Source organism: Barbus barbus, assembly GCF_936440315.1.
Source record: "Barbus barbus genome assembly, chromosome: 12".
NCBI lineage: Eukaryota > Metazoa > Chordata > Actinopteri > Cypriniformes > Cyprinidae > Barbus > Barbus barbus.
The window spans coordinates 18,484,857-18,500,867 of NC_136740.1; the positions used below are offsets into that span (position 1 = coordinate 18,484,857).

The window sequence follows — 16,011 nt, forward strand, 5'->3', positions numbered from 1 at the left end:
ACATTTCACTTATATTATTGAAAATAATGCAATTTCATTACCAACTTTAAGACCAGCAAACCAGCGTTGGGTGTTATTTTTTTTCAGCAAGAAAACTTATACAGTACATGTATAGTCTATACAACACAGTCACTCCCCAGGGAGCACTTCATCGGTTTTAGCATCATGCATTGGGAAAAAGGTTTGTCCAGAGATGCAGAGATGTGTGCTTGCCTTGGTTGTGACAGGTTGTTAAAGTGAGATACTGTAACTGTACTGTAAATATATTGTGCTATATAATGTGTTAAAATCATAAAGGAATTTATAAAACAGTTTTGAAGTATCTTAAAATGACAAAGAAGTAGAAATGCTCTTTCAATGATAATGTTTCAAATCAATGCTTCATGAAAGTGAGAGTGAGGAATGCTGCAGTAAATTTAGCTACAAGTACAGGGCTATGTTTCCACGGCAACTGTGGGGGAGAGCTCATGCATGCTTTAGAAAGGGAATCCAATATTCAGCAGGTTCCAGCACTGGCAAGACTTAGGGACTTTCCTGAGTTTTCTTTTCTTTCTGCCTCGCACTTTCTGTTTTAAACATCTGGATCTTTCTCTGTAATTTTAGGGAACTGGAGGACTGGAACAGTCTTACAGTGTGATAAAGCACTATTCTCTCAATACATTTATATATATTGAAAGTGAAAGTGAACAAGAATAGAGACAGACACATAAAGATGACTCTCGAATTTGATTAAATTCAGAGAAAGGGTCACAGGTTTTCCTGGTAAAATGATGGATCAGTTTACTTAGAAATTCCCAGACACTACATGAAAAGTACAGGTGCTGGTCATAAAATTAGAATATCATGAAAAAGTTTATTTATTTCAGTAATACCATTTCAAAAAGTGAAACTTGTATATTAGATTCATTCATTACATACAGACTGATATATTTCAAATTGTTTATTTCCTTTAATTTTGATGATTATAACTGACAACAAATGAAAGTCCCAAATTCAGTATCTCAGAAAATTAGAATATCAATTAAGACCAATGCAAAAAAAATGATTTTTAGAAATGTTGGCCAATTGAAAAGTATGAGCATGTACAGCACTCAATATTTAGTTGGGGCTCCTTTGGCCTGGCTTACTGCAGCAATGTGGCGTGGCATGGAGTCGATCAGTCTGTGGCACTGCTCAGGTGTTATGAGAGCCCATGTTGCTCTGATAGTGGCCTTCAGCTCTTCTGAATTGTTGGGTCTGGCGTATTGCATCTTCCTCTTCACAATACCCCATAGGTTTTCTATGGGGTTAAGGTCAGGCGAGTTTGCTGGCCAATCAAGAACAGGGAGACCATGGTCCTTAAACCAGGTACTGGTAGCTTTGGCAGTGTGTGCAGGTGCCAAGTCCTGTTGGAAAATGAAATCTGCATCTCTATAAAGTTGGTCAGCAGCAGGAAGCATGAAGTGCTCTAAAACTTCCTGGTAGACGGCTGCGTTGACCTTGGACCTCAGAAAACACAATGGACCAACACCAGCAGACGACATGGCACCCCAAACCATCAATGACTGTGGAAACTTTACACTGGACTTCAAGCAACGTGGATTATGTGCCTCTCATCTCTTCCTCCAGACTCTGGGACCTTGATTTCCAAAGGAAATGCTAAATTTACTTTCATCAGAGAACATAACTTTGGACCACTCAGCAGCAGTCCAGTCAAGAAGCTTCTGACGCTGTCTCTTGTTCAAGAGTGGCTTGACACAAGGAATGCGACAGATAAAACCCATGTCTTGCATACATCTGTGCGTGGTGGTTCTTGAAGCACTGACTCCAGCTGCAGTCCACTCTTTGTGAATCTCCCCCACATTTTTGAATGGGTTTTGTTTCACAATCCTCTCCAAGGTGTGGTTATCCCTATTGCTTGTACACTTTTTTCTACCACATCTTGTCCTTCCCTTCACCTCTCTATTAATGTGCTTGGACACAGAGCTCTGTGAACAGCCAGCCTCTTTAGCAATGACCTTTTGTGTCTTGCCCTCCTTGTACAAGGTGTCAATGGTCGTCTTTTGGACAACTGTCAAGTCAGCAGTCTTCCCCATGATTGTGTAGCCTACAGAACTAGACTGAGAGACCATTTAAAGGCTTTTGCAGGTGTTTTGAGTTAATTAGCTGATTAGAGTGTGGCACTAGGGGTCTTCAATATTGAACATTTTCACAATATTCTAATTTTCTGAGATACTGAATTTGGGACTTTCATTAGTTGTCAGTTATAATCATCAAAATGAAAGGAAATAAACATTTGAAATATATCAGTCTGTGTGTAATGAATGAATCTAATATACAAGTTTCACTTTTTGAATGGTATTACTGAAATAAACTTTTTCATGATATTCTAATTTTATGACCAGCACCTGTATGTTCATATGTGCTTTACTATAAAAACCATGTGCATTATCAGGGAGTTGGTTCTGCTCTTACTGCTATAACATTATAACAGTTTTGTGCAGACAGGTCAAGTTTTTCGACACCAGACTCAATAAAACATTTGAAATGTGTGCTAAATTCAGATGACCCATTAAAAAGAGATTGGAGAGGGCCTTCTATCATAATCGATAAATGGTCAAATAAACAGAATGAGAGATGTGCGGATCAAATAAGGAAGAATAACTACTCATCTCCTTCCCTATAGCCTGCAGAGAGGTCAGCTCTCCTTCATTCTTCAAGGCTCTGCAGAGGGGCCCTTGCATAACTCAGTCTGACTGAGCTAACCTGAGCTGGGGTCGACCTGCCTTCAAAGTAAGGAAGACTAGAAGGACTAAAACAAAAACTTATTTCCTCTTGCACCGATGTCACTGCCTGGCTATACAAACATGCAGTGTAAGCCCTTACAAAAAAACCCAGTCATCTTTAAAATTATACATGACGGGCTGAGCTCAGTAATGTCATATCATAAGGCAAAACAACAAACAAATTTATAAATAATTCGATTACAAGCTATTTATTTTAAACCAGAGTTGTATTTTTTTTTATAGGCCTAGCTAATGACAGTGGCATTGATGCCATGATAGGCTACATGATTCCCCAAAGAACCTTTCAGCGAACAGTTCTTAAAAAAGATTTTTTTTTTCATTGTGTAGAACATTTTAATATTACTAAGAACCATTTTTCACTAAAAGAACTTTTCGTGCAATGAAAAGGTCCCATTTATCTGTAGCTATGGCGAGAAAAAAAAAAATATTTTTAGGAGTTTAAAATAAGCTTCATCCCTTGACAATTTTTGATTTCTAGCAGGTGAACAGAATTCTTTTCCAGCAGGGGATAGTAAAGTTTGGCACAGTGAGCAGTTCGGGAAAAAAACTTACCTGGAGTTCCTTTTCAATGAGAGGGCCGGGGCAGCGTAAACAGAGGTCGGGCTCAATCCTGTGAAACTCTCGCCAAGTTTGATTGTCATCCATTATAGTTTGCAATAGATTTAATACTGGCACATTATTTTGCATACTTTCGAACTATGTCTATATTATACAACAATGTGATCGAACAGTGTTCAAAGCGCTGAAACTTCACTGTTTGTTTTATTCTGATTGTTTGTGTTTTAGCGCGTTTTTGAGCTGTTGTCTGCTTGGTGGTGATTACATCGTGACGCCAGTAGATGGCAACAAGTGACTGTTCTTTATGAAGGAGTCATTGAATCATTTATTAAACCGATTCGTTCATCCTGGAACGTCCACGTGTTTCTCGGAAACTTGAGTTGATCGGAAACGTTTTCGCTGGCGAAGCAAAACCGAAAAAGTAACCTGGAATATTTGGATCTAAAATGTAAGTTACTCAATTTATTTAACTTTATTTAACTGTTGTGTTAGTTGGCAATCTGACCACAAAAGCGGTAGCCAGATCTTTTTGAGGTCTGTCCCAAAAATATTTCGATACTCAATAAGATGTCATTGCGTTATACCAGTCAAGTGATTACATTATTAAAAAAAAAAAAAAGGAAATATAGACCAAAGACTTTAAAGCAACATAGGTTCTAAATTATAAATCAGCAGGCATAATTAAAAACAAAAGTTAAACAAGGTAAAAGAAAGACTTGAGGGGAACGGTGACTTCAATTTTTGAGTGATTTAAGAGTAAAATAGCCTGCATATTTGAGCTAACATCAGATACACCTAAATATTTATTGTTAATTGAGATAATAGACAGCTCATTATTAAAAAAACATTCATTAGATTCTGATACATATCAGGACATTTGCTCAGCACCACAAACCATAACTCCGTGTCTGTTTATGAAGTCTTAAATCATAGTAACAGATAGAAAAATAAATTAAGATCAGTACACATTTCATCAGACTTCTATGCTCATTACACAAAATATTTTAATATTTTAACATCACAGCATGACTGCAGACAGACAGCCAACAAACCACATTCTGCAAAATACAGCCATGAGTCACCATATGCTTTTTGATGAAAATACGAGATTCGATAACACATTGCAAACATGGCGGTGAAAGTCTTAAATGAAGAAAATCCATTCTCTGCACAAAATCTTTCAAGATTTCAACAGGAATGTCTGTTCTCCATGAAGACTGATAAAAGTATGTGCTTCAGGCTTACCTGACAACAAACAGGTCTGCATCTAGGTCTAAACATACCAGAATGCAATGATGATCTTTCCAAAATAAACATTTAAAGGAAATATTTACTAAAATCCAATGTATTCTTACATACTACCTTGTTTTTACATATTTTTAATTAAATCACAAGCATATTTGCAAATATACAGATATCAGGTGAGGCAAGTAGAGTTATTTTACTTTTTCTTTTTTTAATGACATAACACCAGTAGAGTGGTGCTTTCTAAGTGTAATGAAATCTTGAAGTACTGAACTCTCAATCCCTTTTCCAGCCTAACAACTGTCTCCTTGGCAACAAGGAAAGCCCCATGTGTTGTCTAGGCAACAGCATCAAAAACAGAAGGTGTATGTATTTATTGTAAGTGGAAGAGTGAGTAGAGAATGTGAATGTCCAGTTGTTTGCGAGGACATGGACGATTAACACGAAGGTCTGATCATTTAGTTGTTTTCCCCTGTGGTGAACATTGCTCATGCCCTTCAGATCACTCATGCTTTCATTTCACAACATTCGCCTAGCTCTTGGCTGAGAGTTTCTTTTTTGGGAAGGCAGCGGATACACGACTCTGTTGCTTCCGAGCATCTGCTGATTTCTGGAGGCTCTGCTTTCTGTTCCTGCAGAGATTGATCACAGCTCCCAGATGCATTTGATTTCCACTCTGATGTTCGGGTGGATCATGGGAATTGAGGATGCTGCAACGATCTCTTTGTTGTGTGTGTGTTTGTTTGCATTACTCAAAATCTCTGTCATTCCCTCATCTGTAAGTCATGTTATTGTCTGGGGCTGTTGATGTGAGCAGCCTGTGTCAAAAGCATTTAAAGTTATTGACAGGCTTGATGGCTCACTTAGCCATGTCCTCAGCCACAGCCTTCCCTAATTTGTCTTTCAAGTAAGCCACTTTCTGCCAGTCAGACTTCAGCTCCAGCCATTCAAAGTACGGCACCTGTAGGGTAACACATAAGGAGTGAAGTTGTGACACATCAGTATACTTGAGAGTGAAGTTGTGAAGAATATTTGCCAAACATTTACTGTTGTTTGGCAAATATTCACGAGTCGTTCAATAAGATATCCATGGAATCTGAAAAAAAAAAAATTTCACAGTGTGTTCATAATTGGTCATGACTGCTGATTCATTGCATTGGCCAACTGCTTGGTTTAAAAGTGACTTCTGTGTAAACTCTGCGCTCTCTTTCTTTCTCTCTCTCACTCTCTCTATATACAGTGGGTACGGAAAGTATTCAGACCCCCTTAAATTTTTCACTCTTTGTTATATTGCAGCCATTTGCTAAAATCATTTAAGTTATTTTTTTTCCTCATTAATGTACACACAGCACCCCATATTGACAGAAAAACACAGAATTGTTGACATTTTTGCAGATTTATTAAAAAAGAAAAACTGAAATTTCACATGGTCCTAAGTATTCAGACCCTTTGCTCAGTATTTAGTAGAAGCACCCTTTTGATCTAATACAGCCATGAGTCTTCTTGGGAAAGATGCAACAAGTTTTTCACACCTGGATTTGGGGATCCTCTGCCATTCCTCCTTGCAGATCCTCTCCAGTTCTGTCAGATGGATGGTAAACGTTGGTGGACAGCCATTTTTAGGTCTCTCCAGAGATGCTCAATTGGGTTTAAGTCAGGGCTCTGGCTGGGCCATTCAAGAACAGTCACGGAGTTGTTGTGAAGCCACTCCTTCGTTATTTTAGCTGTGTGCTTAGGGTCATTGTCTTGTTGGAAGGTAAACCTTCGGCCCAGTCTGAGGTCCTGAGCACTCTGGAGAAGGTTTTCGTCCAGGATATCCCTGTACTTGGCCGCATTCATCTTTCCTTCGATTGCAACCAGTCGTCCTGTCCCTGCAGCTGAAAAACACCCCCACAGCATGATGCTGCCACCACCATGCTTCACTGTTGGGACTGTATTGGACAGGTGATGAGCAGTGCCTGGTTTTCTCCACACATGCCGCTTAGAATTAAGGCCAAAAAGTTCTATCTTGGTCTCATCAGACCAGAGAATCTTATTTCTCACCATCTTGTGGTCCTTCCGGTGTTTTTTTGTGTCTTGCACTGAGGAGAGGCTTCCGTCGGGCCACTCTGCCATAAAGCCCCGACTGGTAGAGGGCTGCAGTGATGGTTGACTTTCTACAACTTTCTCCCATCTCCCGACTGCATCTCTGGAGGTCAGCCACAGTGATCTTTGGGTTCTTCTTTACCTCTCTCACCAAGGCTCTTCTCCCCCGATAGCTCAGTTTGGCCGGACGGCCAGCTCTAAGAAGCGTTCTGGTCGTCCCAAACGTCATCCATTTAAGGATTATGGAGGCCACTGTGCTCTTAGGAACCTTAAGTGCAGCAGAATTTTTTTTGTAACCTTGGCCAGATCTGTGCCTTGCCACAATTCTGTCTCTGAGCTCTTCATGCAGTTCCTTTCACCTCATGATTCTCATTTGCTCTGACATGCACTGTGAGCTGTAAGGTCTTATATAGACAGGTGTGTGGCTTTTCTAATTAAGTCCAGTCAGTATAATCAAACACAGCTGGACTCAAATGAAGGTGTAGAACCATCTCAAGGATGATCCGAAAAAATGGACAGCAAAGGGTCACAGCAAAGGGTCTGAATACTTATGTTGTATATTTGTATATATACAACATAACTGACCATAGAACATTTTACCTGTTAAATTTTGCCAAACTTTTGTGATGCGATACAAAAATCAATCTCAGGAAAACAGAAAATGGAGACGTGTTATGAACTCTGGTGTATTAAAATGGCTGTTGTCAGCTAGCGCATCAAATGGCAAGAGCATTATGTCAGGCCTGTGCTCAGTTGGAAGTCAAGAGGAGTCCAACCAACTCTATCTAACTGTACCCCAGGAGGTAGAGGGCTAAAAGGATTGGCCTACATGCTGCAGACAGAGCCTGACTCCTTTTCCACAGTTCTGTCTTTACCTCAGCTATTTATAACCCAAAGCCAGGGGGGACTGCCTGCCATGTAATAGCTGTGACAATAGGAATAGAGCTAATCAGGCTAACTACACTGGTATTATAAAAAGGAGAGTATATCAAACAAGAAGTACTATTGTGAGTCAGAAGACCATCAGTAAATGATGTATACCAGATACTAAGAATCTAACTACTAATGCCCATGTAACTTATCCCTAATTAAATGATGCTTACAAAATTAGCTTACTTTTGTGCAGTAAACACTGCTGCCCTCTCACTTCATTAAAACGTATTTACAAGATAACTATAATGTTTGTTCTAAAGGGCTGTTTTTTCAGCAAGTATGTATAACTATAATGATAAATATGTTACAATAATTGTTTTAATTCTATGAGAATAAAGAGGTCATCACCACAACTAATGTATAATAAAGACAAAGAGGAACACTATTGTTGGAATCACGTTCAGACTGTTTTTTTTCCAGTCGATGAACAAAAACATTAAAAGCCATTCAGAATGCACATCAAAGAACTTGAATGGTTAAAGAGGCAAATGACAAACTTCAGAGCATGCTTATAATAAAGTTAACAGGCATTTGTGTGGACAATAATATAGTTTTTTTGTGTAAACAGTGTAAACAGAATCGTGAAGTGACAACACTACACTAATTTTTTTGTGTAAACAGAATCGTGAAGTGACAACACTACAGATAAAATGATAACAGAGGAAAGATAGCACTGGAATCACAATTATTTTTCAGCCAATTAAGACACGGACAACCAATCAAAATTCATTTTTCAATAATTACCGATACCAAAAGATATGGAACATTATTTTGTGATAAATGCATTTAGCTATATCGCCAAGCCCTACATCTCCTCTCCTTGTATTTTACTGTGTCTCACCTCCACCACTATAAACCCAGCCAGCTGTAGGTGGCGTTTCCGCATGGCAAAGCGGCCCAGAAGATCCTTGCTCCTGAGGCAAAAGTTAGGAAACTCCCAAGCCACAAATGCTATTCTGCAAATGGACAAACACAATTGACATATTTAGAAATCATCTCTGTATGTGAGCTTAGGACAAGGCTTTCACTTTAACACCCACCGTCGAGCCCCTGCAGGTAAGGCATCACGTCCACCTCCTCCAGGTAAATGAGGGGCTTGCAAGTTCTCCAAATCAATAGGTTTATTTTCTGAATCTACCACAAGTTCTCCGTCTGTGGCGAAAACAATCAATAGATTCACAAATTAACAGGTTCTGTTAGACTACAATTTAAGGATTCATGAATCATGAATAAATCTATGACCGGTTACCTTGAAAAAAGTACATAATTCACATCGTGCTGGTGTTCACAGTTGCTACTCACCTATTGTCCAGCCGTATATGGTTTTGACAGCAGTGCGGAGGGCCTGTGTCTGGCCGTTGGTCAGGCTCTGGAGGGCTGTGTGTAGGCTGCTCTGCAGAGGGGTGCTGACCTCCACTTTGCTCTGGGGAGCTAGCAGCAGCACAGCGGGGGATTCAATAGTGATTCCTAGAGGCTCCAACTGAGCAAAGGCAGAGATATGCAGCAATTTCAGCCGATAGCTCTCAGTCCGATCCACAATGCCACCTGTTGGATAGGTCAGGAAAAATTTATAATGATAATCATACGACTGCAGACTGACTATAGTGCACAAAATGACAGCCTTGGTCAATATGAACTGTCCTTGTATGAAAAAAAGTATATGGTGATTGACATTTGTGTTTATGTGTTCCATGGAAAAAAATATCAGCATACAAGTTTAAATCGACGTGAGAGTGAATAAATAATTTAATCATAAGATATCATATTAAATATTTTCATTTTGGGTTGATATCATATTAAATATTTTCATTTTGGGGTGAACCATTCCTTAAAATAGACTACCATTCAAAGCTTTGGGGTTGGCAAGTTCTTTAAATATTCTTTTGAAAAAAGAAGTCCCTTACGCTAACCAAATCTGCATTTATTAAAGGGGCCATATGACGTTGCTAAAAATAACATTATTTTGTATATTTGGTGTAATGCAATGTGTTTATGTGGTTTAAGGTTCAAAAAAACACATTATTTTCCACATACTGTACATTATTGTTGCTCCTCTATGCCCCGCCTTTCTGAAACTTGCTGATTTTTACAAAGCTCATCGTTCTGAGAAGGATGAGGTGTGCTCTGATTGGCCAGCTATCCAGTACGTTGTGATTGGCTGAATACCTCAAGCGTGAGATGGAAATGTTACGCCCCCTTACCGTATTGTGATGCTGTGTCCCAGTGTTGTGCCCATTTTCCACTCCCTGCCAAATTATTACCTCCCTCATTGAAATCGCTACCTGATTGCCTAATCCTAACCCCACCCCTCCGCCACACCTAACCCTAAACCTACCAATACTAGGGGGGTAATAATCTGGCGGCGGTCAGAATTCGGCACAACACCGGCAGCAGCGACAATACTACAGTGAGAATTATAGTTCTGCCTTCTTTCATTGCGTATACATTTGGGTGGTGTTTTGCAAATCTTCCCACACAGTGACGTAGACATGTGGGGGCGTGTTTAAATGAGTCGTTTTAGGGGGGCATGGTCGAGTTTTAACTTTTATAAAGAATATCTCTTTGGTTTTGAGACTTTAGTCTTTGCAACTTCAGGGATCTTATCTATGCACAAATAGCTTGTAACACTCCAAAGAGAAAGGAAAACTTGAAATTGCATCATATGACCCCCTTTAACATATAAAATCAAAATATAGTAAATACATCAATATTGTGAAATATTACACAAATTATATTTTTGTACATTGTAAATTAAATGTATTCCTGTGATAACAAAGCTGAATTTTCAGCAGCCATTACTCCAGTCTTCAGTGTCACATGATCCTTCAGAAATCATTCCAATATGCTGATTTGCTGCTCAAGAAAATGATTTTTTAAAATTAAGTGAAGTGACATTCAGCCAAGTATGGTGACCCATACTCGGAATTCGTGCTCTGCATTTAACCCATCCAACATGCACACACACAGCAGTGAACACACACACACTGTGAACACACACCGGGAGCAGTGGGCAGCCATTTATGCTGCGGCGCCCGGGGAGCAGTTGGGAGTTCGGTGCCTTGCTCAAGGGCACCTCAGTCGTGGTATTGAGGGTGGAGAGAGCGCTGGACATTCACTCCCCCCACCTACAATCCCTGTCGGCCCGAGACTCGAACCCGCAACCTTTGGATTACGAGTCCGACTCTCTAACCATTGGGCCACGACTCCCCCCCCCCCCTTCCCCCCTTTTTTTAGTTTAGGCAATAATAATGTTAAATAAAAAATGTTAAAACAATAATGTTAAAAACAGTTGTGCTGCTTAATATTTTTATTGAAAACATGATCTTTGTTTTTTTTAGAATACTCTGAAGAATAGAAAGTTCTAAGGAATATAATTATTTTAAATAAAAGAGTAGTGTATGTAAGATCTGCCTTTCGTGAAAATAAAGACAGATACAAGAAAATGAGGCTATACTGCCACTCTGTGTTTTGGATGAGAACAACAAATGATATTAATCACAATGCAATATCAGAAATGTGAATTCATCAGCTTTCCCAAAATGAACAGTACAGCCTTTGCTGAATATTTTTAGCTCATTCATTCCTACGCACCTGTAAGTTTCTTCTGAAAGTCATACTTCGTAACAGAGGAGATGTAATCAGGATTGGCCTGGTTCAGTACACACAGCGACCAGACCACATCTGTTTTCAGGAAAGGCTCTAAATTCTGAAAGGAACCTTCCAAAGCTTTGTGTACCTATAGACATAGACACACACAGATTACATGCATGCATATCTATATATCTATCTAAATATATGCATCTCACTGTTTTTGGTTACCTTTTGGTAAAACTCCTCTCCTTTGCCAAGTTGGAAGTTGAGTTTGGCAAAAGATATGAGGAGATTACACACCTGTGGAGTGCTGTAGTTTTTACTATTACTCACATAGTGCTGAAAAACAACAGAGAGGGGAAAAAGAATAAATATGTAGAAGGAGACTGGTGAAGGAAAGGTGATTAAAATCAAACTAAATAAATGGTTGCCTTCAAGAAAAGTATAATTTACTTGGTGGTGCGGATTTTATAAGAAATCATTCCAACCTGAGCAAAACCTTCAAATAGAGGCAAGTGGAGCCACTTGAGAAAAGCTAGAGACTTGGCACAACGGGTTACGTCGAGGGAACTCAGTTCTGATAACCTAGGCAATAGCTCCGCCGCAATTCTCTGGAGCACTTGTGTCTGATGAAAATTCAGCTTACCTTTTATTTAGAGAAAGATGAGAACAATTATTTATACAATCTGTTTAATCAGGTTTAAAAAAAAAAACTAACAAAAAAATCTCACTGACCATAGGCATATGCAATGTCAAGCAGCAATGGTGTTTTCAGTTCAAAAGAGGGTTTCTGGTTCAGGTGGTATGAGAGAGCACGTAACAAAGGAACGGCCCGTCTGTTTTGAGAGGCTAGTGCAAATGCCACTCTCCGGATATCCTCTGAGCTGAAGCTCTCTGCCAACTCCAGAGCCTGGAAGTGTTTGATAATCAAGGTACACAAGCTTAATACAACAATGTAATTTCAAAAGTGTGTTCAAATATGTTTGGTTGGCTAACTAGCTAAACGTGTTTGTGTGTGTGCACTCACTTTGTCCTCCAGTTTATCCATGAGAGAGGGGGTGAAAAGCGAAGCACGGCTCATGAGAATACTGATGGTGCGACTGTCACACAGCTCTGTCCAGCGCAGCTCCAGTTGTTTCAGCAGGGCTGTGGTAAGCGCTTCATTTTCATACCTTTCACAACACAAACAACAACATTATGAGAACAAACCAGCTACTACTTACTGGACCAACTACAGCATCAAGAACTTAAGAAACTTTTAAGAAAAAAGACTGATGTAGGTATTCATTCATATCAAGCAGACACATAAAAATGCTCAAATGGTTGGGGTCGATAAGATTAGTTTTGTTAATAAGTCTCTTCTGCTCAGGAAGACTGCATTTATTTGATCGAAAATACAGAATAAGTAACATTTTAAAATAGTAATTTTTTTTTTTTTACTGTTTTTAACTGTTTTCTGTTTTAATCTATTTTTAAATGTATTTTTTTCCTGTGATGGCAAAACTGAATTTATCATCATCATTGATCCAGTCTTCAGCGTTACGATCCTGTTATGATCCTACAGAAATCATTACTGATTTGGTGTTCATGAAACATTTCCTATTATTATCAATGTTAAAAATGTTGTGTGGCTCAATACACCCTCATTGTGTGTGCGTGTTCTAATCGGTGTACGGGATGAATTTAGATTCAGTTATTAACACTCGATCATTGTAGCCATATAGACCTGCATAACTATCGAATATTAAATCACTCAGAGCTATAAATCTGTGCAATAGGTAGGCTACGTGAGCACTTTTAATGAGTAAAAGAGACCTTCTCTGTGATTACTATTTTTGTATTTATTAAAGGGTTAGATCACCCAAAAATTAAAATTGTCATTAATCCCCCCCCCCCGATGTCGTTCCAAACCCGTAAGACTTCCGTTCATCATCGGAACACAAATTAAGATAATTTTGTTTGAATCTGAGAGCTCTCAGACCCTCCATAGACAGCAACACAACTGAAATGTTCCCATGTCCAGAAACGTAGCAAAGAGATCGATAAAATAATCCATGTAACATCAGGTGTTCAACTGTAATTTTATAAAGCCACGAGAATAGTTTTTGCGCAAAGAAAACAAAAATAACAATTGAGATTGCTGACAGCATAGATCATTCATAAAAACGTATATAAAAGAAGGCTCATGCTCAAACGTCTACACCAATAAGCTCTGCTGTATTATAAATCAATGAAATTGGGGGTGGGCGGAGCGACATGTGTCGCCCCACCTTAATGTGTTCCCCCGCCCCATCATCCAGGGTGCAATCTGGGGCTACTCGCCACCAACGCCATGTCGTGGACGCTGTGTTTCGACTGACTATTCAAACGCGAGTTTTGAGTTGTGTAGAGTAGTGCTTGTTGTTTCTCCGATCACAAATCTAGACATGGTAAAAGAGTATAAATTATAATAATCAGTAATTATGTCCCCACTGGACGCTTGAGGTATTCGGCCAATCACAACGCACTGGATAGCTAGCCAATCAGAGCACGCCTCGCTTCTCAGAACGATGAGCTTTGTAAAAATCGACGCGTTTTAGAAAGGCGGGGCATAGAGGAGCAACAATAATGTACAGTATGTGGAAAATAATGTTTTTTTTTTTACCTTAAACCGCATAAACACATTACATTACACAAAATAATGTTCTTTTTAGCAACGTCATATGACCCCTTTAAGGAAGTTCTTTACAATTAGTCAGATTCATATCCACCAGAACAATGAATATAGGCATCATAGCACAATTTTTTTTAAATTAGCCTGTCTGCATGTATATTAAAATTTTACAGCTAAAGCAAAAATCTGAAAAAAAAGTCAACGCCTATAGTCAACTAGCTCATAATTTCACTGACTACTAATCATCCCTAAAATGTTAAATTTTAAATTATCATGTAGTAATAATTCCTATAATTAGGAATCAAGCTTTGTCAAGCATGTGAATCCCACCCTCGTCTTCTCTGAAAGGCTACCCAGTCCACCAGGTAGGCCAGGTGACGGTAGGAGAGGCGTCGGATCCTCCAGAGCACTTCATTCTGGATGGAGCGGAGTAGAGGGGCATCAGAAGGGAGACCCAACATAGTGAGAGCACGTAGAAGACCCACAAGAGATCCATTCCACACTGAGGACACCTGTGAGAGAACAACAACAAAGATAATCTTCTACTCTATAATATCAGTGACAAGTGGACTTTTAAATCAATCTTGGTTACCTGAGATTGTACAGTCTCCAGCATGCTCTCGCAGCGCGGATCCTGTAGGATTCCTTCGCCACCCTTCTCCATGACCCGCAGGTTCAGCTGGAGCAGACACCTGGCAGCATCGCTGGCAGAGCCGCCTTGCTCTGCCCATAACTGAAGCACTTCCTCTGGGGTGGATGCCTTTTCAACAAGTTGGACTAGTTGCGTTTGGTCATATGGAAATATCTCCTCCATCCTAGCCAGTTCATTGCCCTGACAGAGGTGCCTAGCGGATGGTCGGGTCCAAAACAGGGACATCAGGCACACTGGCTCTGTCTGGTGGACTGTGAAGGTCTGTAGTTGGGCTGAGGTTGTGGCAGCCTGAGGGCAGCGAGGTAATAATCGCGCCCATCTGCACAGCAGCCTGGTGGTCATTTTGAAAAGGGCACTTCCTGTATTCAACAACCAGTCAAAGCATTTGCACCCACATCCCACCTGAGCACCTAAGAATCAACCAGACAGCAATAGAAGAAAAGTCTCAGTTGTGAGCAAATGAGCCCAACTTATATAAAAATAGCAACCAGTTAGATACTGATATGAATTTATATGGTGGTGTTTTGCACTTAAAAATGCATTTAGCAAATAACATTCTTTAACTTTACATTACATTTACAGTCATTTAGCAGATGCTTTTATCTAAAGTGACTTACAAATGAGGACAATGGAAGCAATCAAAATCAACAAAAGAGCAATGATATGCAAGTGCTATTACAAGTCTCAGCCTAATGCAATACACGTAACAAGTTTGTTCTATTATTATTATAAAATAAATAAAAAGCAAAGTGTATTTTATTTATTATACACTTTGTTAAGTGTATAATAAATAAAATAAAACATATAATACAAAAAAGAACAGAGAAGCTAGTGTTAGTCTTTTTTAAAGAAAACAAGCAGTTAGTAAATTAATAGAGTGCAAGTCTAAAAGGGGCACGTTTTTAAAAAAAGAAAAGAAAATACAATTAGAATAGAGAGTGCTAGAAGAACTGTTTATAGTATTATTTTTGCTTTCAAAAAAAAAAAAAAGAAGAGTAACTTATTGGGCTTCAACACTCCGAATATACTGAATCTAACTACCATATAAAGATCTGTCAAATGTCTAAATGACCGGGCTGTCTGTCATGGGTTAAAGTCTATTCTGACCTTGCCGATTTGGGCAGGCGCCGCGATAAGCTTACGAAACTGTCATCATTATAAGCAAGATTTTTAGGCAAAACCAGTAAACACTGATACAGTTCAATAAACATGTTTTAGCGAAACTGAACAGGACTGCGCTGTCACCACCGGTAGAGCAAACATTGCTTTCTTACCTTGTCAACTCAGCTTTTATAACATCGGCGACGACATTCACATGGCGGAACGATCAGTAGGAGTCGCGGAGGTTTTGCGTCAGCGAACCGGCAACACGTGATTTAGACAGCGCATTGTGATTGGTCAGCATGCCTAGAATGTACATTTCGAAATTTGACACTGCTAATAATTACGTCGCACATGTATTACTGCAATTTTAACAACATATTTTGTATATATAAATATATTTTACT

The 16,011-nt window shown here is 39.3% G+C and overlaps 1 protein-coding gene across 1 annotated transcript; it reads right to left on the bottom strand.

The window, feature by feature from the left end:
* Positions 1 to 4,126: 4,126 nt before the first annotated feature.
* LOC306877979 (FAST kinase domain-containing protein 4-like) lies at positions 4,127 to 15,858 on the bottom strand. Its single transcript, XM_079430049.1, has 12 exons — positions 15,778 to 15,858; positions 14,444 to 14,913; positions 14,182 to 14,363; positions 12,226 to 12,370; positions 11,934 to 12,108; positions 11,687 to 11,844; positions 11,427 to 11,537; positions 11,199 to 11,343; positions 8,910 to 9,152; positions 8,648 to 8,759; positions 8,449 to 8,563; positions 4,127 to 5,550 (listed from the first exon to the last, which is right to left on the bottom strand). Exons 2-12 carry the CDS (start codon positions 14,843 to 14,845, stop codon positions 5,449 to 5,451), a joined length of 1,890 nt encoding a protein of 629 aa, XP_079286175.1. The 5' UTR covers positions 14,846 to 14,913; positions 15,778 to 15,858; the 3' UTR covers positions 4,127 to 5,448.
* Between the last annotated feature and the right edge of the window lie 153 nt (positions 15,859 to 16,011).

Bases quoted from the DNA above. Each gene is read 5' to 3' on its own strand.
- LOC306877979 (XM_079430049.1), bottom strand. From the start codon at position 14,845: ATGACCACCAGGCTGCTGTGCAGATGGGCGCGATTATTACCTCGCTGC. The intron at 14,364-14,443 runs GTAACCAAGATT...GTTCTCTCACAG, and splicing joins TGGAGACTGTACAATCTCAG to GTGTCCTCAGTGTGGAATGG. The intron at 9,153-11,198 runs GTGCGTAGGAAT...CCTATCCAACAG, and splicing joins CTTTCAGAAGAAACTTACAG to GTGGCATTGTGGATCGGACT.